This window comes from Bombus impatiens, unplaced genomic scaffold, assembly GCF_000188095.3.
Source record: "Bombus impatiens unplaced genomic scaffold, BIMP_2.2 scf_0102, whole genome shotgun sequence".
Lineage (NCBI taxonomy): Eukaryota > Metazoa > Arthropoda > Insecta > Hymenoptera > Apidae > Bombus > Bombus impatiens.
In genome coordinates, this window is record NT_176521.1 from 197,485 (window position 1) to 225,351 (window position 27,867).

Below are 27,867 nucleotides of genomic sequence, written 5' to 3' on the forward strand. Positions count from 1 at the left end.
TCAGTCATTGTATCGCGAGTTGTTTGTCATATCCATACGTAAGTATACAAACACGTATAATAGTAAACACCTATTATTAACTTTATTTATAATATTTACTGTATAAAAGCTATAGTTAAAAATAAACAATTATGCAATTGGTACGATAATTTTAATATAAAAGATTAGAAATACTAAAAAAATTACATAACATGGTAAAGAAAATGGTAAATTGATTTTTGCAATAGGATTAATTTTCAATCTTTGTGAAAATTGATCATTGTGATGAATGTTTCGCTCAAACTTTCTGTGATATTGAATAATTTCTGTGATATTGGAAGTGATTTGATCACTTCCAACTTGTTCGCGTTTATGTAACCGGAAATTACTTTTCGTACATCTTATGGCATTTGTCAGTATATAGTATGTACACATATACTGTTTATAAGGATGATAAATTCCGATAAAAATTTCATTTACTTAATTACGGGACAACATATAGGAACAGGAACACTTTATACTATCAACAATAAAACAGACGATCATCTTTACACAAGCTACACACACCATTGTTATCCAGATAAAGAGAGAGATAATAAAAGTTGCTTCACTATCACAGGCACAGAGAAAATTTTCAACGAAAGCGTATTGCAATGAAGTTCCTGGATTCTAATCTCGAGATAGAATTTGTTCAGGTGAAACTAGCGAAAATACGAAGAAAAATATTTTTATCGACTGCAGTCTGGATACATGGAGAAACCTTTCCGTCTAATCTCGATCACAATGCTGTTGGACAGGAAAACTTACAGTCGGATAAATCCAAGATAAAATCCTTTATTGGGATTTAAAGCGAAATTCTCTTACAGATTATCAGATTTCCACATTTCATCCACGCGAGTCTGCACGTGATTCACGAATTTCCGATTCCTGTTAAAGCATGCAACGAACGATCATATTATTACGGCATCTGGTACGTCTAATGCGCAATTATTTCATGTTAACGTCATTTCGATTATTTGAAAAATATGATAGATTTTGATTGCTAATGAGCTAGTTATGCATTCTTATAAAAATTGGATAATGTTTAACATTTTGCTGCAATTCTATTGTAAACTCATTTTGCCCGCACACATTACTTCGCATTATTAATAGCGCACAAGATATTCCGATCTAAATAGCTAATTAATTATACGCGAAGTACGTTAAGTCACGATAATTCGCTCGTTCCGAAATCATTTGTAATAATGTTGAATTGTGTGAGTCAGATTTTCAAATGAAAACCCTGATTCACGCTACGAAATGTAAAATACAGGCTATTCATACGTTATCAGAAATTTCATTGAATAATTAGCATTGCTTTGCTTAGTTTTACTTTTCAAATCAAAGTCTAACTCTAGATAGTGTTACTAAAAAATACACGAATTGAGTATTGATATGACAAGCATCGCTTTAATATCTTCGTTCGAATTTATTAAAACGTTTTCGATTGAAATTCCATATTCCAGGAAGCTATTACAAACGAATTGCCTTATAGAAAGAAATTGTACTTATGGTTAGCAACCGACTTCATTTTCTTTTAACTTCAAATAAAAAAAACATTTATACATTTAATTTCTAAGGTGGATCACCTTGCACGATAATACATTCATTTCCTTGATCATTAACGTTTAACGAGTTTTAATCACGTTATTTAATTAAGTTTTGTACACGTATCGCGATATATGCATCATATACGGCGTTGCTTTCTTCTTGATAAATTTACGCCGACACTACAACGTAGTTATACACATGTTTGCATTCGACAGCAATACGAACTACGTAAGTATATCGTTACTTGGTGGCGAACGTGCGAGAAAGAGAAACAGAGAGATGACCTTAATTGGATAGAGTTTTAGTTGATGAATACATGCTATTTGTTGATGCATGTTCAATAACACGCGATTAATGCTTGAAAGGACTGTTGAACTATATCCAATTGTGTACTTTCTATTTTTAATATTTTATGCATTCTCTATTTTCCTTCTTCCTCTGTTGGCTTTTTTTATAGTTTACAACTTCGCTCCACTGATTTATTATAACGTTTGTTATCCTTCTCATCCATTTTTCATATTGTGAAGCTCTCGAAGTCGACGTTGTACCAATATACGTAACTGTTATATATATTTTTATTTTTGTATCGAAGACTAAATTACTAGATGTAAAAGATTAGTCTTTTTTTTATACATAACATACTACAAGATATTCAAATACGTTTAGTAATCATTTACAATATACGTATATTATTGCGATATATTATATGTATTAATAAACTCTAAGAGGTTTGGAAAATGTTTTGGAAAATGCAAAATATTTACGTTGTCGTATTCTAAGATGTTAAATGTTCTTTAAAATATTAGTATATATTTTATTACCTGATCGTTACAGCAAGGAGAACGATGATGACGCCGACTAATAGCAAAGCGATCAATACGCCACATATCATGTACACGCTGTCGACAGGAGGATCTGCATAAATAAAAATAATTATATTTTATTATTAGTACGTCCGAAATATCTAATCGTATGAATACAATGGATAGAACGATAATTTAGCGAGTGTCACTGCTTTTTTAATTAACAAATGCATTTATCTTTATTATTGTTGAAAGCTAAAAACAGATTCCTTTGTATTCTATTTAACTTCTCATTTCCATAGTATTTCATTATTTCGCATAATCTCATTTCATTTTTTATATACTACAAAGGTTGCAAGCATCCTGAAATAAAAATATACTTTTATGACATCATTTTATCGTTCGTCAGAATGACCAGCGATGTTCATTCATCCCTGGATGTTACCTTCGAAAGCTGTCTCGGTATTATAAATCAATACACATATTATAACGTTATAGTTGTATATGACGTCAAATCTATATGACGTTAGATTTTTATGACGTTTTAAGTAATGACGTCGTTTATTCATAAAAATTAAACATAGTTATTGTAACTTTGCTTGATGTATATAGGTACATGGTTAATGAAAACAGGAATTATATATAATCTTAAGATCTTAATCTAAAGATCTCGGTATTTATAGATAACTAGTGTTTTTGATAAAGTTATATTCTCAAATATACTAAGGATTTGTAAAAAAAAAATCTTGTTAAGCGTACATTGAATTCAGAGTTTTTGAAAATCTGTTATCTAGCTAAATTGATCCTTAACCTCTAGTAAGAGTATTTATTATATCTTTGAGTAGGGGATTAGTTAGGAACTAAGTCGCAGTCTTTTCCATCGTTACCTTGTTATTGAAAAAGATTCTTATAATACGACGATTCTTATAATACCAGTCGACGCATCCGTATAATTTTTAAATAGCTAGCAATAAATTATCGTCCGTTAGCATCGTTTCTACGAGATAAGTAGTTAGGTACATAGTTAGGCACATGGCAACAAGTATGTCTCTTAATGTCTCAACCCCGAGGTTCTGTAAGCCCGGGCTTCCTAACTGATGTTATAGGTAATTTTCCTTTCTAGCATTCACTAACAAGGGTAATAGCATGCGTAGATGGAGTGTACACGCAGATTGGGGAAAGTTCTTCCCTCTTGTTAAAGGTCATCCGACAAATTACCTACCTGCCTTCTCCGATACAAAATTTTATCTGCCTTCTGTAATATAGGCTTAGGACTAAGGTTGGGGTACTGTACAATGTGCTTGTATGTGCTGTATACTGGTTTTAGGACGTACAGAAAATCGGATAGCAAGATTTAGGGGATTTATGTACAGTGTACGCATTAAGCATTTTTCAACGAAAATTCCTAAATTGGAAAGGTCAAACCTAAAGAAATCTATTACGCTGATTCATCAAAGTTATGTCTGAAACTATTCGAAATATAATATTATTATGAATCTATTTTACAAATATTTTCATAATTCAGTCTTTTAATTGGAAAAAAGTTTTATTATCTTCAGCATACATTACCTATATTGCCAGTTGCAAGTATGGCATTACTGTCAGCTACATGTAAGGCAAACACTACTGTCTGTGTATTCATGATTACTGCACCGTGCTACTACAAATATATTCTGATGATTCAATCCACTAGTGAGGAACAGTAGAATTGATACTAAGTAAAGCGTGTCATTATTTATAAACACGAAGAACAATTAAAATTGTAGACGTTTTGCAGACACGAGTCTATTCATAAATATTTTTAATAGATAACGATACGTTTCTTATAGCTTTTACAGTAATTTATGGAAGCTATTAATAACTTTTATATCACACATCTTTACTTTATGAGCATAGAACGTTTTTTTACGATATTGGTATATTTAATACATTCTTTAGATAGTCTAAACAAATACAAAAAAATTATAAAGTATACAATAACGGTATAAAATGTCTACATTATACTTGAATGTCAACGGATTTATCGATCGACACAACTCAACCACAGGAGTTATAAAAATGGTCAACCTTCCCCGATGAGGAAGAATTTTTTTATAGCTTGACGCAGCTGCATTCTGCAAGCACTTTATTTTCCCATGCTCATAAATAATTCTTTTAATAGTTCTTTAATATTTCCTTTTAAGAAAAATATAGATGATAGGAAAATTCCAACTTTAGAAACCCATTCGTCAAACTCTGCCTTCTGAAAACGAATTTTGATACGAACTAGTGTAAGTTAACTTATTTTTCTTATGGTAAACTAGCTAGTAAGCTACAATAGACTTAAATACTTTGATACTAATTAATGAGTGTATTCAATATACAGGGTGGTTGGTAACTGGTGGTACAAATGGAAAGAGGGTGATTCTACGCGAAAAAAGGAGTCGAAAATATAGAATAAAACTTTTTTTAATTTTTTTTTTAATTTTTCAATCGGGACAACGATCTACAGTGAGATCCGTTATAACGAGACGTGACAAAGTGCACGCGTACCAAACGAAAATTCAAAGACGATTTTCTCGAAAACAAAGTCTCAACCAACAAATTTTTATTCTATATTTTCGACTTCTTTTTTCGTGTAGAATCACCCCCTTTCCGCTTGTACCACCAGCTACCAACCATCCTGTATAACCATCAGAATGTCACAAACAATGCAGTAATTCATAACTATACGCGATTAATGTCATTATAATACATCGCTGTATATATGTTTTATTGAAAGGACAAACGTCCTCTGGCAAACAATAATCCATAAAGAAGGCTTTTTTTGAGAGAGAATAAATTAATCTACAGAAATGCGCGGAAATCTGACAGTGACGAATTAGTGATGGATCAATGCAAATATTTTCGATCGACATTTAATACAACGTATCGGAAAGGGTATTTCACCATTTAGTACGATTTAAAAGTAATTCCATTCCGTATGTCCTATTTCGAATAGCTATTAAATGTTATTGATCTTTCTATCTTTCGCTTCTTAGAGTGATAAGGGTAAGCAAGGATTATGATAACATTTAGCACGTATTAAAGTATTCAAAACAAAGCCAGATCATTCGAATGGGAGCTTTCTTTTTACTTAATAGGAGAAGTATCTCTGTCCTGCTACCGATGATATTGGGTTGATCACAGAAATATAGCAATCTTTGTAGCTATCGGTATTAACTTTTATTGTGTATGTGATGGATTTGAAAGATTATTCGTTATGATCGGATAATCTATATTTCTCTAAACCTTCGCCATCGATCATTTATTAAACTAAGTAATTAAAAACGTATGAAATTGATCAGACGAAAAAGTATAGTACATCGTTCATTTTAATTTTTGATCAAAATATTTTTATTTTAATAGATACTGTCCAGTAAATTGTTTTATAAAATTATTTGAAGGAATTTATCATTCAAAAACGCGAGGGACTTTTCGATTAAAGCTTTTGAATCTTCATGGAAACAAATTGCGTATATTTATTATAAATAGAATGTTTCGTCTTCAAATTTTCTTTAAGCTTTGCTATAAACTTCTCAACAATCCAATATTAAAGAACAATATTTCTTTTTATACATATGGTCGTAGAAAGAAAATTCTATTTTTACATCTTTTAACGCATAAATTTCTAATGCTATAATCGTAACAACAGGCGTAAATTGTATTCTCCAAAGAAGAGGTTTACTGTGTATTTATATCCTATTTTTATTGTGATTTAATCAGTTCGATATATAACGTCTGTCTGCGTGTACTAATTTACATCTGAAAGTTTGGTTTATTCTTATTTATGACCGAGTAATTACAGTGACTGGTTATTTTCATTGAAATGATGAGGCCATTTTATCTCGGATTAAGCGGTTAGCAGATAGAAAGCCTATAAATAACTCTATTTGCATTTCTGTCCTTGTACTTAACATGAACGTAATATAAAATTGCAACAATTTTTGGAAAGCTGATAAAAATATGAAAGATTATTTGTCTATTTATAATCCCAGATTTTTTCTTTTTTTATTATCTATCTTCTTGCTATAATCTGTCTATCATTATAAATGAATATATTTTAATTTTCATATTAAATTCTTCTTCAACTATAAATAAAAATTAAGTTCAACTAAAGTAAATAATTGAATCAACAAGCTTATACCGAGAGAGATTATAAAGAGAATTTGTTATTTTATATTCTATAACATTGAATGATGAATCATTTTTAAAAACTTAAAAGTATAGACCGTTTCATCAATTTTCATTTGATTACCTGATCATCTTTAGAAAGAGCTAACAATATGTAGAAACAATTGAGATAATAAGATAATGAAGTGATTATTATTTCCATGATCGTTTCAATTTGACACAATAATCGAGTCTTGATAAGTGTTCTATGACGATGAAGACGCACATTTGTTGTCAACACGTGATGAAATACGTACGGATATATAATTTATATTGAAACATATTGCAATTTGCATATGTAAGTACCGTTGCTTGACAACTAACGCGAATTTAAGAGCAAGATTATCGAGAGCAGATGCCCCTTTGTATTCAGCAGATCGTTGGATGTAAACAACGCTATTTCAACCAGCCTGAACGTGAACAGTTTAGAACCATTTATCCGCAGCGCGAAGGAACCTTCTGACGCAAATGTATAACTCTTTCGCGCCATAAAGACGCTTATTGGCCAAGATTCAAAGTACACACCAGGAACCGTTCGAAAAATTACAATGATTCAAAGACATTTATTTGTCAAAAAGAAAAAGAGGAAGGAGCAAAAGTTGTGTTAACTTACGCTCGACAATGTTCACGGGTAGCTAAATTTTAAAAATTAAGAAAAAGTATATAGAATTAATTAGATAAACTTTCATTTTGATTATGTACATACACAGTTGGTAATGTTAAGGACTTGAAATTATTTTATTTCTCCGTTTTCTATCTTTCATTTTCTACTCTGTTATTATTGATTACTAATTAAACAAATTTATTTCTATAATGGATATAATCTCTCTCAATAAAATCGTTTTATCCTCCTACACAGTCATAGATTTATAAATTGTTATAATAATAGTAAACTTTGGCTTGATTTGAATTGAAAATTTTTCTCCATCTGTTACGGTCGATGTATCTGATGCCATTTTCGCTTATTGTTTATTCAAATATATTGCACATGTCTGAATTTAATGTTAATTTAAGTATTAATGTCACGTGTTTACGTATTTTTAGTTAAGCTATTATATAATATCACGCTATTAAGATAATCCATAGTTTTATTTGGTGTACTAAAGTAAAAGTGGAACGAGATAACGTAAGGTTAACATAAGTTTAATTATCAAGAAGCCTAATCATGTTTGTGAAATTTAACTTGTACTTTCCTTCAAGCATAATTACAGGATATTTGTAACAATTAGTTTCAATTTTTTTAATTAATTTGATATTTAATTGAAAAGTTATTTGGTTCTGAAGTTTACCGAAAAAAGTAAGATATTCAAAATTTTTAGTCAATAATATACATCACAGGGATCAGAAACATAGTGGCCATTTCGCGTCAAATCTTCTGTATACTAATATCTAGAGTTTTGTTCAAATTGAAGTAGAATATGTTGTAATTCAAAACAACAAGCCATCAAAATTATCAATTCTTACTTGTACAAAAATTACTCTCGCAAATAAATTTTTATCTCTATTATTTATTACGTACCATGAACTTTGCTTTCTTTTTTCTTTTAATTTTAAAACACTATCTTTAATCAATTTTCTACTGTACTCCTAAAATCATTTTTGCAATACAAAAATGTTCAAGATATTTTTATTTTACAAATCCAAGTCCCGATTCAAGGCTTACAAAATTTGTAAGAAATATTTTCATATTCTCTCATTTATTCTCTTTAAATTAACCTTTTCCAACTCGTGAGTATATTAAAATTATGTGCTAGGAAAACACTTTGTGCGTAAGCGTATGACTCAAACTAGGAAACTGCTATTCCATTGTCTACCTCGCGCGTCTACCTTGGAGTTTTCAAAGAGTTTTCAAAACCCATGAACAAGGAAGCTAATCGAGCCTATCTAGGAAACTAAAAGGGGAAAAAAGTTATGCGTGTGTCATACTCAGAGGAGGAAGGTCGTACACAAAGAACATCGAAGGAGACAAATCAGTGAGACAACTAGACGCAATTTCACTTATGTCTTATCTTTTCGTAATCAGATTCTGTTTAATATCGCTAGAAATTAAACAAAGATCGTATATTTATTAAAAAGAAGCTAGAATTACGTATTACCAAACAGATTCTAAATATTAGGAATCCTAGGTAAGATGACTCATCTCGCATAAAATAGCGTTTAATAACTTTGAGAAGCAAAATGTTATTACATTACGTTACAGTGAAGTACGCACATACATTTTCAGTACAAGTTGCTATTTAAGGGATTGTGCTGTATCATTTTTTACGAATTCTTTCAAACAATTTATAACATTTTGCAATTTCTTATAGTATCGAATGTTTATCTCAATTATTTGATTACAAAAGTCTAATATTTTCATTGATCACTTTCTATTATTGATTTTCTTTGTTAGGGTGAATGAGTCGTTTGACGTTGATGTTTGCATTTCACTGGAATTTTAAAGAAATTATTACACAATATATATGTAATTACCTATTTGTATGTTCGCAATTCTTTAAATTTATTTGTTCTCCTTGAAGAAATCTTTTAAATATGAGATGCAGAAATATTTCGAAAGTAAGCAGTAATTATCTTTCTTTGCGAACTACTTTCTTTGGTTCACTTTCGGACCAAATCGTGATTTTTAATCATAACTCGTTTCTTAAGAAGTTTGGAGAAAATATGAAGAATTATAATATACAAAAAATTCAGGTCGTTGACTGACCGAGAATGTTTCGTAAAATATAGTTTGAGAGTACAATAGAATCTGACTGAACCAGATTGTTGTGAAAATCCGTTTGTTAGCTTTTTGTGGTGTTATGTCAGTCCGAAGGGTAATAAATCATAAAGTTTAAACGTTTCCCGTCATTTCCAATTTATGATTCAAATTTTCACGAGATCGAATTTCGCAGATTTCCCGTCTTATTGACGTCAAACGTCACGTAAATATCACGTGCTAGATTCGTGGCATCTCGATGCTATACCACGGAAAGTTTCTTCAATTAGAAACCGATTGATCGACTTCATGGAGAGTTACCGCCTTAAGCTATTTTCAGACGTCGTGCCGCTTAGTTTAGCGATTAAGCGAAAATAGAATTACAGTTATCGAGTTTGATAGAGATCATTGCTCTAACGAATGTATTCACTATATTAAATACCAACATATCGAGAAATTAATTGTACAATATATTTTCCAGGTGATGGTCAGTTCATTCGTGATAATGAAATTGCTTACGGTTTACAGTGGCTCAGGAAGTATTGCAACACTTATCATGGAAAACTTAGATAGATGTATCGTATGTACTATATAAAACTCAAAAATATTCTATCACTAATAAATGTCATGACTTTTATGTATATCTTCAAATAAATTTATAATTATCGATAAGTTTATAATTGTTAATGATTTATTATTATAATGGTCGTGTCTCGTTATAGTGGCAATAAAATTTTTTAATGTTTTCTATAACAATCGTAATATACTCATAAAAGTTTTTCATAAATGTTCAAATATTTTCGTCATTTATATGTATATAAATGAAATTTATCTTGTACTGTGAAATATGTAAAAATAACAAGGTCAGTGAGATTAGTATAAAAATACAAAATAATAATTGTTTAATATTGTAAGATGCTCATTCGCTGTTCAGTGTAGCCTCAATCTTCTAACGGTTAAACATCCTCGATCTACCAACCAATCCTAGGATTCCACGAAAACACACCCTCGAGATACGTTCCCTCTTCAAACCGTATAAATAGATCTCATTCATTGAAAAATAGATAATATGAAACATCATGTGAGTCATATTCTAAAGATCTTACTCTCTTGTCAGTTCGGTTACTGCCATATGTTTATTTTTCCTTAACTGTTAACCGGGGAATCAAGTTAACTCATCATTTGGATTTCCTATCTCTTGGATATAATTTCTTTATTTATACTATCCTTGCTTTTCTGTCTGATACCTTCTTTCATTACAAGTTGAGTTCATTACCACAATAAATCTATCTTCAGCTGAAATTTAATTTTCTCGAAAACGTAGTTTCAAATGAAAACAATCTTATTCCGAATTTCCGTCGTATTTTCGCGTGGAGAATAACTTTTCGTGTATTATCATATATGCTGCCACACCCTATGTAAAGATTCTCCGTGATTTTCCGCAAGCTTTTCGATTTAATTAGAAAAGGTCACATCCTTGGTCATCCGATATATCAGACGGTATCATCTTTAACGTTTAATGTTAACATTAAGAAAATATAGCCCGGAAAAGGTTAGGATCAATGGTGCGCGATGTGGATGCTGATAATAGTATCGCTTGAAAATCGATTCATAACAGACTGTGTGAAAATACGTTACGTGTCTGCGTAAACGCGGCAATGATCGATACGACATTATAACGACGTCATTCTTTGCGACATTTTCTAACTTTATTCATACGGTTTTGAAAAATTAAAAGACACACACGTGTGTAGTTCCTAATGGGGACATTAAACGCACTGATTGTAACATTATCGCTGTAAATTCAATAAAGAACAAGACGTTAACATATTCTGTCAATTATGAATCACTATACAACAGTCGAACCAATATTTTCCAAATCGGCGAATTCAACAAAATGCTTAGTCTTAAAGCTCCTTTCGCTTTAGTCGAGTTGCCTGAATTCTCAGAGGATTTCACGAAAATTTTAATTCATTCAAAGGAATTGAAAAGGCACAACCATTAAATTAAAGAAGGAATTCCAAACTCGAATTTTCCAATGAAAGAGCTTCGATGCGTATAAACGTGAAATAAATTAATTCATGAGCTAATCGCAAAAGTAATTGTAACGTGAGCTAACTTCTTTCTCTGAAATAATTGCGTCGGATTAACGATAGACACTCTTTTAATAACCCATTAATGTAAGGTCACTCACCAAGATGCGACAACAATTGCAAGGACTCTGAAACAATAAAAACGAGTGAAATTAATAGCAATTCCTGCGTAGAGAGACAGACGCATATGCAACCATGGTAGCTGTCGCGCCGCGAGTAATATCACAATTCGTGTTACCACGTAGAGTTCACGAAGGTCAAAGAGAACTGGATGCCAAGTACGTTCCTATCTTTCTTTCACTTTCCTTCCGATTCATGTAGCAATTATTTATTGTAGAGATTCTTTTCCTCCATTAGATCCCTTCATTTACTCATTGTATTTGTCATTAGATTCCTTTCGTTTCTATGGTTGGCCGTATCATTTCTCAATAAAAACCGTCAGTGATAAGTAATTTAATTTCTAAGTATCCGTAAACTATCTTTTCTCTCGTTACTTTCTAATATCTTGTAAGAAATAACTGTAGTACGTTATTTTAAAAAGAGAAGCGTATTATATAATATTATCACCTTGAAATTAAAGTACCTTTTAAACTAATGATATTGTGACCAACAACGTAGCACTTTTTTTGTAGATAATAACGAGCCGCATCGATTAAAGCTATTTATTAAAAAAAAAAAAGAAAAAAAAGGAAAACAAGTTGACATTCACGCGTCTTTTAGACCTCCATCCACAGAAAAAGTGAAAAACTTATAATATCAAATTGCATCATGTTTACAGAAGAAATATTGACGCGAATGTATCACGTTCTTATCGACAGTAATGGATTATTTTAAGCACATTAAGTCTTCGAGATTCGACAGAACGATTTCTAAGGGTGCCATCGAAATCAGAGCATAGTCGGAAAGGGAGGTAAGGGGAATTATATGCGTCACAAGTCTCTGTCGGTCTAAAAGCAATGGGTTGCCTTCCTAAATGCTCAGGATTATTTTCAAGCCGTGACCTGGCTTCTGAGTTTATATTTGAATGCGCAAGAAGTACTTTCAAGAGGACCGACACCTACCCAACGCTCTTCAATATTTTCAGCTACGCGCGCGTAAATTTAAACCACCTATACTTGTATCGTACCCGAAGTATTTGTATATCATATCATTTAACCATCAACGTAATGAGTAACACCAGAAGCTTGAATCTCTGGAAATTTTTATTTAAAAATGTAATCCTAAATCCTATAATCCGAAAGCAGTGGTTCAACTCTACATGATTTATGAATGACGAATATAAACACTTAAACATTGTCGAACGAAGAAAATATCTGCGCATCAAAACCGTACTGTTGTAAATTTAAAATATCAGAAGTAAAACTAAGATAGAATGAAATTTATATGTTTACCAAGGTGAACTTAAGTCAAACAAATTATCATTATTTTTAGAAAAGAACTTTGATCGATGGAATATTAAGTTTACATTGTATATCGTTACAGTAGAATTTTATTTTTCTCATCACTTTAGCAGGATGTATGACTGAAGAGTATAAAAACTTAACTAATTCTGTTCACTACCCACGATTTTTCATTTTAATAATAGGAAGTACACCTCCAATGACAATTGAATCAAGCCATGATCCACGATCATGAGTAATATCAATTAAAGTAGATCGTCGTGCATGATGTACCAATTTTGGGCAAGGAAATTCAAATGATCTTGTATTTGTTAGATGTATCATCATAATTCTAAAACTTCTTTAAAAAGAAGCGATTCCATCATAAATAAACGAAGTTCTTGTTTTTTGTATAATATGTAGGTACTATTTAACTTACGAGGAGGTTTTTAGCGGCTACGAATTTATCGATACATAACTTGAAGTTGAGAATCATGTTCATTATATTGTCAGATTTAAGTTTGATAGATATTCGGATACGTTTTATCGATATTTGAACGAGCATAAACACTTGGGATATTATTTATTGTCAGAAATGTTTCAACCCAAAATACAAGGTAAAAAATTAAACAAAATTAACATTCAAGCAAGATGTTGATAATATCATCACGTCTGAATTGTTATTTAATTTAGAAATTGTTTAAAAAGAATTTACTGAGATTAGATGGATGATAAATTAAATATAATTATAAATTCTGTAGTTTTCCAATTTTATACATGATATTACGTAAATTTTGTCAGATAAAGTTACACGAATTCCAAACAAACAAGTTCAAGTTCTCTCAGACTTTATAGTAGACTACTAAATTACGTTATAAACTTGTGCGACTGTGTTGCGAGCCAACTCTGCTTTTTCGGCAGACGAGATTTAGACCAGACAGAGGTGGATAAACCCGGTTTCGACAATTTTTCGCGACATTGGCAACAACGACATCGATGGCGACAAAACAAGTAGTAGCCAAGTACGAATGCCAGAAAACATCAAACTTGTGGTTTGCATTTATAATGATGTAGCTATTTCAACATTGATTTCATCCAGATGATTCCACATAGACCTTGTTTATTTCATCGTACAAATCGACCACGTAAATAGAATCACCTAAATATCTCTGTTATTTTTATAGTGGTGAAAATGTTTTATGGTGGAGGCTAGCATTTTAGGATGTTAGCAATAATTTTCCTTTGGAGAGTTTTCGAAGATTTCAAGGATGCTTCTACTTTTTCTTTTTAATTGCGTTCTATAGTTTTTTATTTTTAACAGAAAGCGTCCGTTTGGAAGATTTCAACGACCCATGACCATACATTACAAGGTCATTATTCCTTAGCAAAACTTAGGTTAAGACTCGGAGAGTCTTAGTAGTGTGAAATAAAAGATACAGAAGAGGCGCGGTTAAAATATTAAATTTGAAGAATTCTTTTTGATATTAAATGTATGCTTTTAAATAATATTCCAACTATAATATACTATTTTTATTAAAAAAATAATACCGACTAACTCATTAAAACATATGTATTATATACATATGCGATACTAATTAATTCTTTTGAAAAAAGTACTTACATCATGCTTTACTTGTTTGAATTCTTGTATTTGTGAATAAAGAACACAAATGTGTTAAATACAATTCAAACTTTTTACTTACATAACATATGTATATTGTATATTAGTTAGTTAAATAATTTATTTATGTAGACTGTTAGTAAATATTTTGTATTGCAAGAAATTAATATGCAGAAAATATAGTGAGCGCAATAATTTTAATACATTTCTGTAATTAAATTCAAATGAAATTTTTCACTTAAAATTCATGAAGAGTTTCGTTTGGCATATAAGTCTCTACGTACATAAGTCATAAGTAGTACTCTATCCGAAATCATGTAAAGTGCACAATCATACGTGTTCCGTTTGTTTGCCAAGGACTCGCGACGCGGCTATCATTTGATATTTCAGAATATGTGGTCATATGTAACTTCATGCGCAATTTCAAAGAATATAACACGTTAATTAACTTCTATTTAATTTATCGTGCGCTTGATTTGTCTTTAATAAATCAAATCGTAACAAAGAAAATTTAAACTTCGAGTTTTATGATATTTTTATATCGTCTTGCGATAAGCTTGTTGCCAACAACGTAAGTACTTGGGATTTCCTGCTATTTCAAGGAAAATATGTTTGATAATGTTCGAATATGTCATCGAAATTATCGAAGAACCAAAGAATTATAGTTAGAAACACTGACATACCCGTACCGTTTTATTGGCAAGGCATTCTTTTTATAACTATTAAATCTTAAGTCTAGAAATCTTAAAATCGCTTACTGCCTTTTGTATATTGATGTATTCATATTAATATTGTGCATGAAAATATACGTCAGAGAAAAGTTATATATACTATGTATTTGAAGATATTATTTCAACAATACTATTATCGCAGTTATGTGGAATAAATAATTTCTAGCGTTAAAACAGGTTTTAAGCATAAATTTCATTGCACATTGACTATTTTGATCGAATGTCTCTACATAACCTGTTTAAGCACTTTTAACTCTGATGTTAATATTTCATAATAATTATTAATTTGTCAGATGGAATATCCAATGCTTGACGCAATAATTTATTTACCTTGATTGATGACGTCAATTTTAACTTTCAAATAGGTTTCCTTAAAAACTTCTAATAATATCGTATCAAATAATATGTCATGAAGATACTTGCTTTTGAGATAAAGTATAGTTTACTAATATAGAGTTAATAGAGTGTAACTCCAAGTAGAGTAGATCGTAGATAAAATAAAACTAGACACACGTCCTTAATTTCTTTATGAATCTACTGTTAGTTAATGTAATATGTTGCATAATGTGTGTACATGTGTGAGATATTAGGATACAATGGTAAAAAAGAAGACAAAAACAAGTAATCATCAAAATGAATACAACTTTATTCTAAAAGGCGTTACGATGGCATAGAAAATGTAATTAGAAGATTATGTAGAAGGATGTGTCTTTCAACAAATAAGCAGAAACATTAAGTAAGTTAATTTTTGCTACGCATTTGTTAGAAGTAAAATATTCAACACTTTTGTTTCACAAAATGATATTCCATAATGTTGAGAGTCGACGAATTACTTCTACAGGTGAACCAATGATATTTTGATAAATTAATCTATTATCTTTAATTGATGTTTAATGACGCCGATCACTTAACGTTTAATATTTTGAACTCTTCAGATATCGAATTAAACGAAATTTGATAAAGATTGAAGGTTAATTAGCAGAATTTTTTGTTTTTCTAATTATCACAGTACGATTGCTAAGTGTTAAATAACCTTTTAGTTAGAACATAACCAACTTCTTTTGTTAGCAAAACTTATTCTTAACTTTCAGTGGAAATTTACGTTGTATTAAATGCAAAACAAAAATATGATGGAAATTACAACAATTTTATATAAAATTTTGGATACAATAATTTTAATTAAGCTCGATATATATGTAATTATCTTTTATTAGCATGTTATATAAAAAGTATAGCAAAATAGTTTTCAATATCGATTACACATTAGTGTTCATCTTACGGTATAAATAATATGGAAAATTAATTTAAATATATATATATACAGAATTATTTTTCAATGACATGCTCTATAAAAAACATAGCAAAATGTTAAAGTTTATCGTGTGTCGTGTGTTTGAGTAAAGAAACTGTCTCTCACGACGAAGGATACTGAAGCTTTCAGCATAGATACTAAATGTTTGTAAGGTAATATATTTTGCAACGTTAGCCCTATGGAAGGAATGGGAAAATGGTAGGAAAATTTTCGAGCCACGAATACGTCTCATATGCTAAGCGTGTGATTATCACGTGCTGGCCTATTACGTTTAGGAAGCAGCTGGCGGTAAACTAATGTTGATTGTTCCGTTGAACGAAAGGTTAACCGACAATTGAACTATTCTCTGTTACGTTGCCATCAAAAAGAACGATAATAATCGTTTCGATTGTACAACTTCTTCTAATTAACGTTTATACTGAAAATGAACAAAGATACAGTTGTTTTTCCTTTGACAAACATATAACAAACGAAGGTCTAATTTAATTACGCGCGTGTACCAAATGAAATTTTATTTACTATATTGCTTAATGTGTAAATGTAGATGACATATTTTTGAAACTTTTTATATTAAACTAAGAAATCTATTTTTCGTAAAGCGAGTAGAGGCGCGATAAATTGCGACTGATTCCAATCTGGGACATAACATTAACCATAACTAATATTGTAATTTTGATTTTATAAATTACCACAGAATTCTTTAACTACTTGTCCTATGTTTACGCATTTATACGATTAAATTGAATATAAATTTTATATTCGCGCGCACAGTAAAAGAGTAAATCGAAGAGGGCGTAAGAAACACTCCGATCTTTTTGGAGAGACACGAAGTCTCATATAATGGCAGGTCTATACTGTATTTAGTCAATGATATAATGTTACTTCTACTCTGTACTTAATCAGTGCATTATTTCTTTCTTTCATTGATACGTGGATTATGAACTCATTTATCATTTTAGTTTCGTTTTCGATATTACCGACTGAAGGTCGGTAAGCACAGTCGATAATAACATCTCGACTGGTAGACTACACTGCGATCATATTTTATGTTATGTAGATAATGTTGGACGATGACATGACGACATGATATTACCGCTCTCAACGTTACCGACCCAACAAAACATAGGTCTACACCGCCAATAGTGGTCAGAATAAGAACTAAAGACGATGACGATATTTTGAACATAAAATTATAACTAATATGAATGTCGTTAAAGAATTTGGTGGCATTTTTACAAAATCACAGTAGATTAAAATATATAATTAAGTTTTCGAAATTATTAGTATTCATAATCATGAATCATTAAAAATTCGCCTTCAAATTTGTCTCGAAGATATACATATGTGGAATATAAAAAATTATTCGAACTATCGATTTGAAATTTTTGTGCGTACAGCAAAATATGAGGACAAAATCTTTTATAATCTTATTATGAAAAAATATTAAATAAAAGCACTAATATTTTCGAGTATTACAGACAATTTTTCGAAAATTTCAGCCGCAACAAATTGATCGAGCATTTCTTAAGTTTCTTAATACGATACATCGATAATTTACTGCTGTCATTTAGAACTCTGTAATAAAATCTGTCATTTCTAAAGTTCAAAATGAAATCATTTCCTCATATTGTTCGTACAACTACTGCTGTATATACCTAAGACGTATCGAAATGAATAGGATTAGTGATGTATTAATTTTATACGCGTCTTAGAGTAGAATACCGTTCTCAGAATAATGAACATCATCTGTAAATTCCACGTGATTCAGAAAAAATCGTAGTACGGACCAGGAACATATACAGTGCCACTCAAAGAATACATCGTTGAAGATACAAAAACAAAGAGGGACTTTAAACCCATCTTTTACATATATACATTTCGCAGAACGATGTTTTTGACACACTGGTTTGGGCAGCTCGGACTATTTTCGTCGAATTGACTTGCAAATTTCACGATTTGCTTTTAGCAACATTATGTCTCGTTAAACGTTTGCCTATTTCATCTCGATAAGAAAATTTGCATATGTAACTAACGAACGGTTCATCTTTTTCGAGAAAGTCGAAATTCATTTCTCGGTACATTTTATCTAAAATTATATTTATGTATATTATATACAAAGAAAGAATAATGGTGCCCCTCGTACTCGAGATGATTATAAATAATAATTAAAAAAAAAAAGATAACGACTATCAAGTATTTTATTATAGAATTTAACGCAGTTAATGGCCGAGTTATTGGTTGTTACTCTCACACAGCAACGATTTTATTTCTTAATTTTTTTTTTTTTTTTTGTATATTGAAGATCAATGTAGGACGAATTTATTTGTAAATAATTATAGCACTCTAAATATGTTATTTCGTTGAAGAATCATCATTCAAAGATGACGATATATTAAAGCGCATTTTTTCTAATTTTTTTACTGCTTGTTAGGTAAATAATTCTACTTTTTTTATTCTTTCTAAGATTTGCAAATATACAGGATTTCTCACATAACGTACGCAGTGAATTTTAGAGTCACTTCGAATGATCCATGAGATTTAGAATAATTAATTTTGAATTTTTATGTTTATTTATAATTTGAAATAATCAACGTTTAGTATAAATTAGAATAATTAAAATTTCTACAATATTCTTTTTTATTAAAAAATGATAAGTCACTTTAATTTCCTTGGAGACATATATTTTTTATTGACATCCCACTAACTTATTCGCAGGTTGACTGTGTTGTAGGAAATAAGATAGATGTGTTTTTTTTCTAATTTTAAACATTATATAATTCTTTGTCAACGCGATGATAAATCTTGAACTAACTCGTATCCGTTAATTTTACTGGCTTTAGTTATCGTATTTAATATGACTTACACAGATAAAACATCAAGGAAATCGTAATTAAATTTACTAATCCTCGTTAAGCTGCAAAGTTAGGATTTTCGACTTACGCAACGTTCTATCGTACAACGAAAATATCTCCAAGTATAGCAATTCTGAGAGGACGGATGTTTGAAAAGCGTTTCATCTTCACGTTGCCTGGTTTCTCTATTTTATGAAATACATAAGAACGAGAATTAACAAGAATTGCGAAAGGAGTACCGCGATTAATTCAATTATCCATATAACGATGTGTTGTAAATTCAGAACGTAGTATGTATATACGTCGACAAATTATTTGTAGAATAAATTTAATTTGTTAATGATTTAAGTTTGTGGTCTGCTTGTTGTATAGGAAAATAACAAAAGACTTTATCAGGTAGGAATTTGCAGATTCGCACGCTGTTACTACAAATCGGTAAAAGTTTTCAGATATTCACGAAAAATGGTGTATAGAAAGAACAATAACGATTTCAAGTACTCGTTAAATATTCTAATATAAATGACATGATATCAGCAATGAAATAATTCTATCTGTTTATTAAAGAACTTCTGTTCGCCACTTTGTAAAATACGAAACAACACGTCATTTAAAATCTTAGTGTTATCAGATACGCATGTGCATATAGGAATATATTTCATCGCTCTTCATAAATTTCTTATGCTTCTATTGCACAATACCTTACAAGGTAAAATACATATTGCGATAAGAAATAATAGAATACTGGTTTTTCGTTTATATAACAATGAATGATGCACATAATATATCTTACAAGGGCAAATACTGCTTAACATTGGGACAGAGAGGACGATTCGTTTCTTTACCACTTACATATACCTGCATAATAGCTATAGTCTATTTAAGTTAAAAACGTAGCAAATCTCTTATCTTTACTGGCAGGCTAATACACGTATCGTTTACATGTCTCTTATTGTCAGTAAAACGTATGTCACGTTGTTTTCGGTAGCAAAACTACCCGAAAAGAAGCTGTAAAATAAGCAATTTTTCCGGGCACCCGTACGAATTAAAAATAAATATCATAAAAAAGATTCGACAAAAATATTGAAACAGAAACGTTAAATGGTAAGAGGGACAAAAAGAGACTTGATAATTTGTTCTTATGTCGTCTGTGTTAAACTCGGATATTAACGGAATATAAATCCAGCGATACGTATTAATATAGATTTCTATTTCGCAATTTATTATGTACGTATCGTCGAGCTATTTTATAAAAGTGTACGTTTCGATCATCGTTCCATTATTGTTCGAAACAACACCCTTGAAATACCTTACATTTTCAGATATTCCACTTATCAACATTCAAATACTTCGAGCACACACGCGCTATTTGCGAAAGTTGTTAATAGAAATTATCGAGCATCAGTATATACGGATATTGTTTTCTACTTTACGTGCAGGCTATCTTTGAATTTTGTACTTTCAATTAGAGACATGGAAGAAGTATAATTTTCCATCCGTGTTTTCTTCTATATGAAAGGTAAACGTAAAAATTTATTCACTGGATAGATATTCATTTTTAGATAGGATAAAAACACTTCCATTTTATCTTATATCTTAAAGAGAAGGAGATTCTCCTTGATCTTGTACTTTTGCACGTATCAAGTGATCTATGGAATATTTTGTTCAAATATGTAAGCGCGAAAATAAACCATTAAAACGTATTAAACGTCTGTGTAACATTGATACGATTTCTCATTTTATTTATATTCTTACTAAGACGGGTTTTCACCACATTACAATCTTTTTCTACCGTAATGTTTGTTGCTAATTACCTATTGCTATTTTTTTATAACTTTGCACGAACACGTGCCCGTCTTCCGGGTATTTTAATCTGGTTCGAGTAATTTGTTGTTGTAATAACAGACACGATTATTCGTACTATTCCTCGGATTTTCCATACTAATTACTAATGACTTGCGTCTTCTTATTTTACCACTTTGATGTCTACCAGACATATTTTGTTTTCTCTTTCATCAGGTATTTTTATTTTATTTTATTTTTGTTTTTTAATATTCTTCTACGATTTATACCTTTGCTTCGTTCGAATCCAAAATATCGGTATATTATTCCGAGTTTCCTGTTCTTCCTCGCGTTTCCTTACGTCTCCTGAGTAATTACAAAAAAATGTACGAAATATCCAAAATATCAAAGTGCACGTAAGAAAGAGAATAAGTAACATATTAAAAATAATCATTTATGACGTTTACATTCTGTCGTCCAGTGATTCAACTTGGATGAAACGCAGCAAGGAATGTACCTACGAAAAGAGTATCACGTCATAAGACTTTTCCCGTTGCCTGGTCAAACACTTATCGATAGACAGTACCAAGAAATAACAGCAGCGAAGCAAAAACTCGTAATTCATTTTAATCATATTGCTCGGCAGAAGCTATGATTCTCATTATTCGCCATACCTTTATACAAACTTCATCAGAATATTTTACGATATTTTAATATTATAATGTTATCAATTATATAGATTGCATATCTATATACATTACGTGCGTATACTATGTATAGTAATATTACATATATATATATCAATATTATTTGAATTATTCGTGACTAATACTTTCTGCGTATTAATTGTAAGCAAACTTTCAAAGAATTGTATCATTTAAAATACCTTTTACTTCTTTGCTACTATATTCGAGTACACAACGTAACAGTATATTGCAACAACTTAGAAAATCGTCCGAGTCAAACGTTAAAGAAATTACTCATGTAATACGCTAAACTAGCGGTATTGCATGTACTACTAAAGGGACGAGTCTTTTTCCATAATAAGGACTGTTTCAAGGTCTTGTGAGCCTTGAGTCATCAAAAAAGAGACTCGTATAGACAAAGAAACTAAAACAAATTGTTAGAGTTATCCTAACAATGCATTATCGAACAGCAAAATATTAAGATCTTCTATTTGAATATTTTGCCATTTATTGTTACACTACTTTATTTTATCGTATTTTAGTGCCCCCCCCCTTTAAAGAAAAAGAAATTAAATTATTATTATTATAAAATCATATTATAATCATATCATGTTATAAAATCATAAGCAAAATATGTCGTTTCAGCACTGGTTATTATTGGTTATTATCGGGTATAATCGTATTTTACATAGGAACTACGAAATCACTAAATGATTTCTTCTTTTTAATAGTTTTTTCAGTCTTCTAATAGCCTGCCAGTTTTATGAATTAATAAATTAGAAAAATGTAATTTGAAGAAGTACATACCATGTTCCCAGCATCTGTATATTCACACTGGAGCTAAATTATCTTTGTAACGTCAGTCATTTTGAATAGATATACAGGAATCGTATAGTACATGAAAACAGATTTATTTTCATTTCTACAGAGGCTACATACGCACTCATAACACAAACAAGTGTTTGTTTCAATATCAGACATAATGTCACTCGATTGTTTATCGTGCAAAGACGTAAATGATAACGTAATAAATGTATTTGCCACGCGCGTGTACACAGATGTACATATATATATGTATGCATCTAAATACAGTACCGTGAAAAAGTATTAGGCCACTTAACAAATGAAAATGTTTCGTTTTTATAAATAAATATAAAGATACTAAACACGTAGCACGTCATGTCAATTACGCACGACCAAATAATAATTCAAGGATTATCGTTAACGACCTCATAAAGAAATATCGACTAATTTAAAATAACTAATATTTTTTAGATATTATTACAATTATCGTATTTGCATGTGTGACAATTCCTTGTCCTCCTGATAACAAAATTTCTTTCGGCGATCTTGTCAAATAACTTTCCAGTGAATATATTTCGTACGACCTGCCAATTTGTTTTTACCCTTTCAAACAATTTATTTACATTCTCGATTTCCTTTCTTCTCGTGTATCGTACGACATTTAATCTAAGACCTTACTTATCGAAATGTTATAAATCAAGAAGAGCTATAAGTTATCAGGATGTAGCGACATTATAAAAATCGCTTCTACACGTAGCTATGTAAAAGGTATTTCATAAAAATATGATCAATCGTCGTTGTAAGATCAGTATAGTAAATAGTCTGAGATTTTCGTACATCGCTACGTATGTATGCGGATAAGAGACAAGGAAATTTTATTTCGTTACGGTTAATTACTCCGAACCGTAACGACCGTGATACAAATGGCGATCTCGCGATCTCGAGTTTAGCCAATCGAATACATCAATCGAAAACTCTAGAGAATAAATACACAAACGTGTATTAATCGCCGTTCACTCGTGGAACTGGACTAGTCGACCCTGGACCGAATGTGTATGGCAAGTGTAACCGCTTAAAAGCATATAGCCCTTCACGAATTCCCGATGAAAACGACTCGAATCTCGTGTAAGAAATGCCTAACAGACATATGGGCAAAGGTAACGTGAAAACAACTCGCAATCTCTTCCGACGTATCATAAATTTATCAGTCTAGAGGGGAGCAAGATAAAGAAGAATTTTCTCATTATCGATTAACCTTTCTTTCAAATATAAAAGGTATATCAACATCTAAAGTCCATGATTTCAAAGCAAAGTACGACTAATAAATTGGATGTTACCGATAAGATTTCTGTATCAAATTCTTTGGCGTAGCGTAAGAGAAGGTGGATCAAACAGCACGAGAAATATCGATTGACGATTGAACGATCGATCAACAAGCGTATCTGTGAATTTCAGACGATAAATAGATTCCTTGACACGTTTAAACTAATATTCGATTGTAGTCTAAAAATCTTTCGCAATCATGTTCTGTACTGACTTTTCTCTTCAGTGTTATTACGAACGTTTTACAAGCTTTCGAAGTTTCGGAAAACTTTTCTCGATGTTCCTTAGAATAGGGAAGTAGCTTTTCCCATGTAAATCCGGACAAATTATTAATCTGTTGAGCCTTTCCTACAACAGGAACGTTACCTTAAGGTCTTAAAGTTGAAGATTAAAAGGTATTAATTATAAAATTATATGGATAGTGATAACTATATAGATTACGGTTTTTTATTCATTTCTAAGAAATAGGAAGGCACAAAAATGAATCTTTTCTATTTTTTTACCTTTTCCTACGAACCTAAAAAAATAGTCTAGTATCTTCAATTTCTATTCAATATACACATTGAAATTTGTTTTTTATTAGAATATTCGTCGCGTTGCACGATTGTTGTACATGTATTTGTAATTGTATTATATAAGAATCAGGTTTAATTAAATCATAGAGTTATGGAATCTTGTAAAGAGTGGTCTTGCAGATCGTTTAATTTTCTCTCGACTATAACTAAACTGCATACATATGCATAATTTAGTGGCTTCATAACATTCTATATGTATAAGTCGTACAGCGAACAATTATAATGACTTGCAACACGTGTGAGGTTATTCATGATCATGTGAGGCTAGGTTTCTTCCGAAGTGACAAATTAGTCGGTTCTAGGATAGGTATGACTAAGCATAGCCGAGATACACATTACAGTATAAGCTAGGTCTAGATTATATCCAACAGGTGCACATTGTATCTACGTATAATCAATAGAAATAAGACAATGCAATAAAATGACGAAAATTTTGATAAAGCGTATTCTATTGTATAGAAAATAAAATCAGTCGAAATGTAACATTCGTCTTTCGCATCATTTTGTCGTCGCTTAATTATTTTGAAATTATAAAATTCTCAAGAATCGATAGCTGTAAGTACATAAAGTGCGTAAAATGTGAATTACCGACGTTCAATTTAAATTGAAAGGAAGGGAGGATAATTGGTTTCCTCGAATTAAATTATAAAATTCTTGGATAGTTGGAAACGTTTCAAAATTTACAAAATGGTTAATCTAAATCCACGTACACGCTATCCTTGAATTGATCTTTTAAATTGTACATTCAATTTGTTTATTCGTAATTCAAAATGAAATGAAATCAATTTCTTAATATAGATTCTTCTTTGATACAGATATCGGTTAATTCCGTGAGAAAACTAGATATTACCGGATTTTATATAACAAGCTTAATTATGTCTTATACTACTATTACAATTTTTTTCAATCGTCGATTCTTCAAGATATCGAGCTTCAGTCGAGATGGTTTAAAAATAGTTTAACGAAGATACAACTGAACTTTAAACGAATTCAAAACTTCTAAGGCATACATTACACGTATGCAGTTTTCCCTGTATATAAATACACATATGTATACTTTTTATAGAATTTGCAAACAAATGCTAGGAATTTAAACGAGTCTAGGAATTTAATGCAGTCGATAATTTTTAAAGTGTATATTATATATTCTGTGTACATAATATACATGTACGTGTGTTTTTTTTATAGAATTTTCAAACAAAAGCTATAGATTCCAACGAGACAGGTATATACAATCGTATTTAAGTGAATAAAGATCGCTGTTTAAGGTGATCGTAAAGTGGGAGTATGGAACTTCCTAATTCCATATATTAAACAGAATAACGTGTCGGCTAGAGGTAAATCGACCTTGATTCGAAGTAGTAACTTGGACGATATAGCAAGATGGAAATGTGATATCCATCCTAGTAGATACTAAGTATATTTCTTATGTAATATAAATGAATTTTATGATAGAATAAATTGAACTAGCTCGTCAAAATTTACTCACCGGTGTCATTATCGTGCCCTTGAATTCCATCTCCCACATCCTCGGTGGCCGTGGAAAGAGCTGAAACCAAGACAAACAAGATCGTTCTGCACTCTCGTCTTTATTTAACGTTTCTCAAACGCAATTATTAATGCACGCCGCGTTATAAACATACGCGCCCTAGAAAGTGATCGCGGCCTTCCATGCTTCACGGATAAATATTCTCTTTGAAATTGTTAGTTATTCGCGGAATAGGTACGCTATCATTGATAACAAGATGCATTCCTTGCTTATCTATGTATGTAGAAATTGAAACTTGAAAGTTGAACATTCCATGGTCAATGATAAAAAATAATGGAAATTTGTATTGTTAAAGAGATACATATATTTTTAGGCTATCGTATTAATCACTGATATACTTGGCTAAATCTTTGAAAATAAAGTTTACGATATGCTCTTTTAATACATAATTCATCCGTAAGAAAAATTCTAATGCATATGAGTTATGTAAAAGTCAGACTGATCGATACTATTTTATCGAGGTTAATTGTTCGATTTTTCAAGAATTAAATATCAATCTTTAGTATGTGTGTATTCTTTGATAAAATTCTTAGAAAATAGAGTTAATCGACTTGGCTTCTGAATGGCTCAAAAACATATTTATGTCATTATACACTCGATGAATTTATTTGTAGATCGAAGTAGCAACAGTTAGCTCCGCAAATATCGAACTGATCTAACGTTAAATTTCATGTACAGTCCCGTCCATAAGTCACCGGATACTTGTTTATTTTAGAAAAAATTATCATTTGAACATTGATACGACTTTCTGCATTGATATTTTACCATTTACCTGTAAGTCGCTCGGTTGGATTAAAATATGCATAATTTTATACCATGAGATAATCTACATTATGAAACGAAGTTAGCATTTATGTCAAATGTTGAAATTACGCAATGTTAAGAGTGTGTGTAATACATTAAAATTTTGCTCAAAGCAAGCAGTCGATTTACCTTGTATTCAAGCGTCCAGTGACTTGTGAACGGCAATGTATATTTTTACACATAATACTGATTAATTGTACAGTAGAAAGTATGCTGCTTATCTATACGCACACGTATATACACACCGGTAAGTAACAGCTAAGTGACGTTACAAAAAGCAATAATGCTGGTACATACGTTTTCGACGTAGGTCAATTTTAAAGGAACTATCGAAATAGCAAAGATAAGCAATTTATAAAATATAGAAATAATGAGAAAAGACGATAAAACTATTTTGAATCACAAGTATTTACGTAGCCTGGACAATTTTCCAAATAGAATGTCAATTAAAAAATCATCGAATAATATATTATTAAAATTAATATTTTCTATTAGTATATTTTACTTGTTTTTCGACTTTACGGCTCGGAAAAGAGACTTGCCTTACATATTTCTGACTTTTACTCATTCTCGTACTTTACCTGGAACGCTCATTACGTACAAAGACCCACACCTATCCACACTTCCATCTCGAACACACATATCTCATCTTATATCTAATACTAACACTTAGACAATATTTTCTGTTAGCAGTTAGAATATATGCAGTCAGAACGTTGTGTATCTAATGCGTAATTCAATTTTTTATTTAGCCGTTCTTTTTCTTGTAAAACAACCCGTATTGCTTTTGTGAACAATTAATAACAATAACGCTCCTTATCGTATGACTTCTAAGTAATTATCAGAGGCAGATAAAAGAAAACTTATTATTCGTCGTTGTTTCGTTATTGATATAACTATTCGTCATAATCTGATTGCAACATTAGGATGGAAGATCTCAGAGAAGATGTAATCAGTTTAGTCTAGAACAAATTCTGACAGAAACATAAAATACAACTGGTTTCTCCGCTGAAATTTTCTAGTAAACATGAACAAACACAAATGCAGATTAAAACTCAATTTGCTACGTAATTATAAATCCTTTAAGTTCTTAAATCATAC

At 30.8% G+C, this 27,867-nt stretch overlaps 1 protein-coding gene across 5 annotated transcripts in view; it reads right to left on the reverse strand.

The window, feature by feature from the left end:
• The window catches only part of LOC100741610, a 66,280-nt gene that overhangs the window by 13,257 nt on the left and 25,156 nt on the right, over positions 1–27,867 (reverse strand). For 2 of the 5 annotated variants that reach the window (XM_012394917.3, XM_003486279.4), the window contains exons 2-4: positions 25,903–25,962; positions 11,453–11,479; positions 2,391–2,484 (exon numbers count right to left, since the gene is read on the reverse strand). In XM_012394917.3, coding sequence (XP_012250340.1) covers positions 2,391–2,484; positions 11,453–11,479; positions 25,903–25,962 — 181 coding nt within the window. The remainder of the gene's footprint in view (positions 1–2,390; positions 2,485–11,452; positions 11,480–25,902; positions 25,963–27,867) is intronic. The other 3 variants (XM_012394918.3, XM_012394921.3, XM_033318597.1) reach the window with 2 other exon arrangements.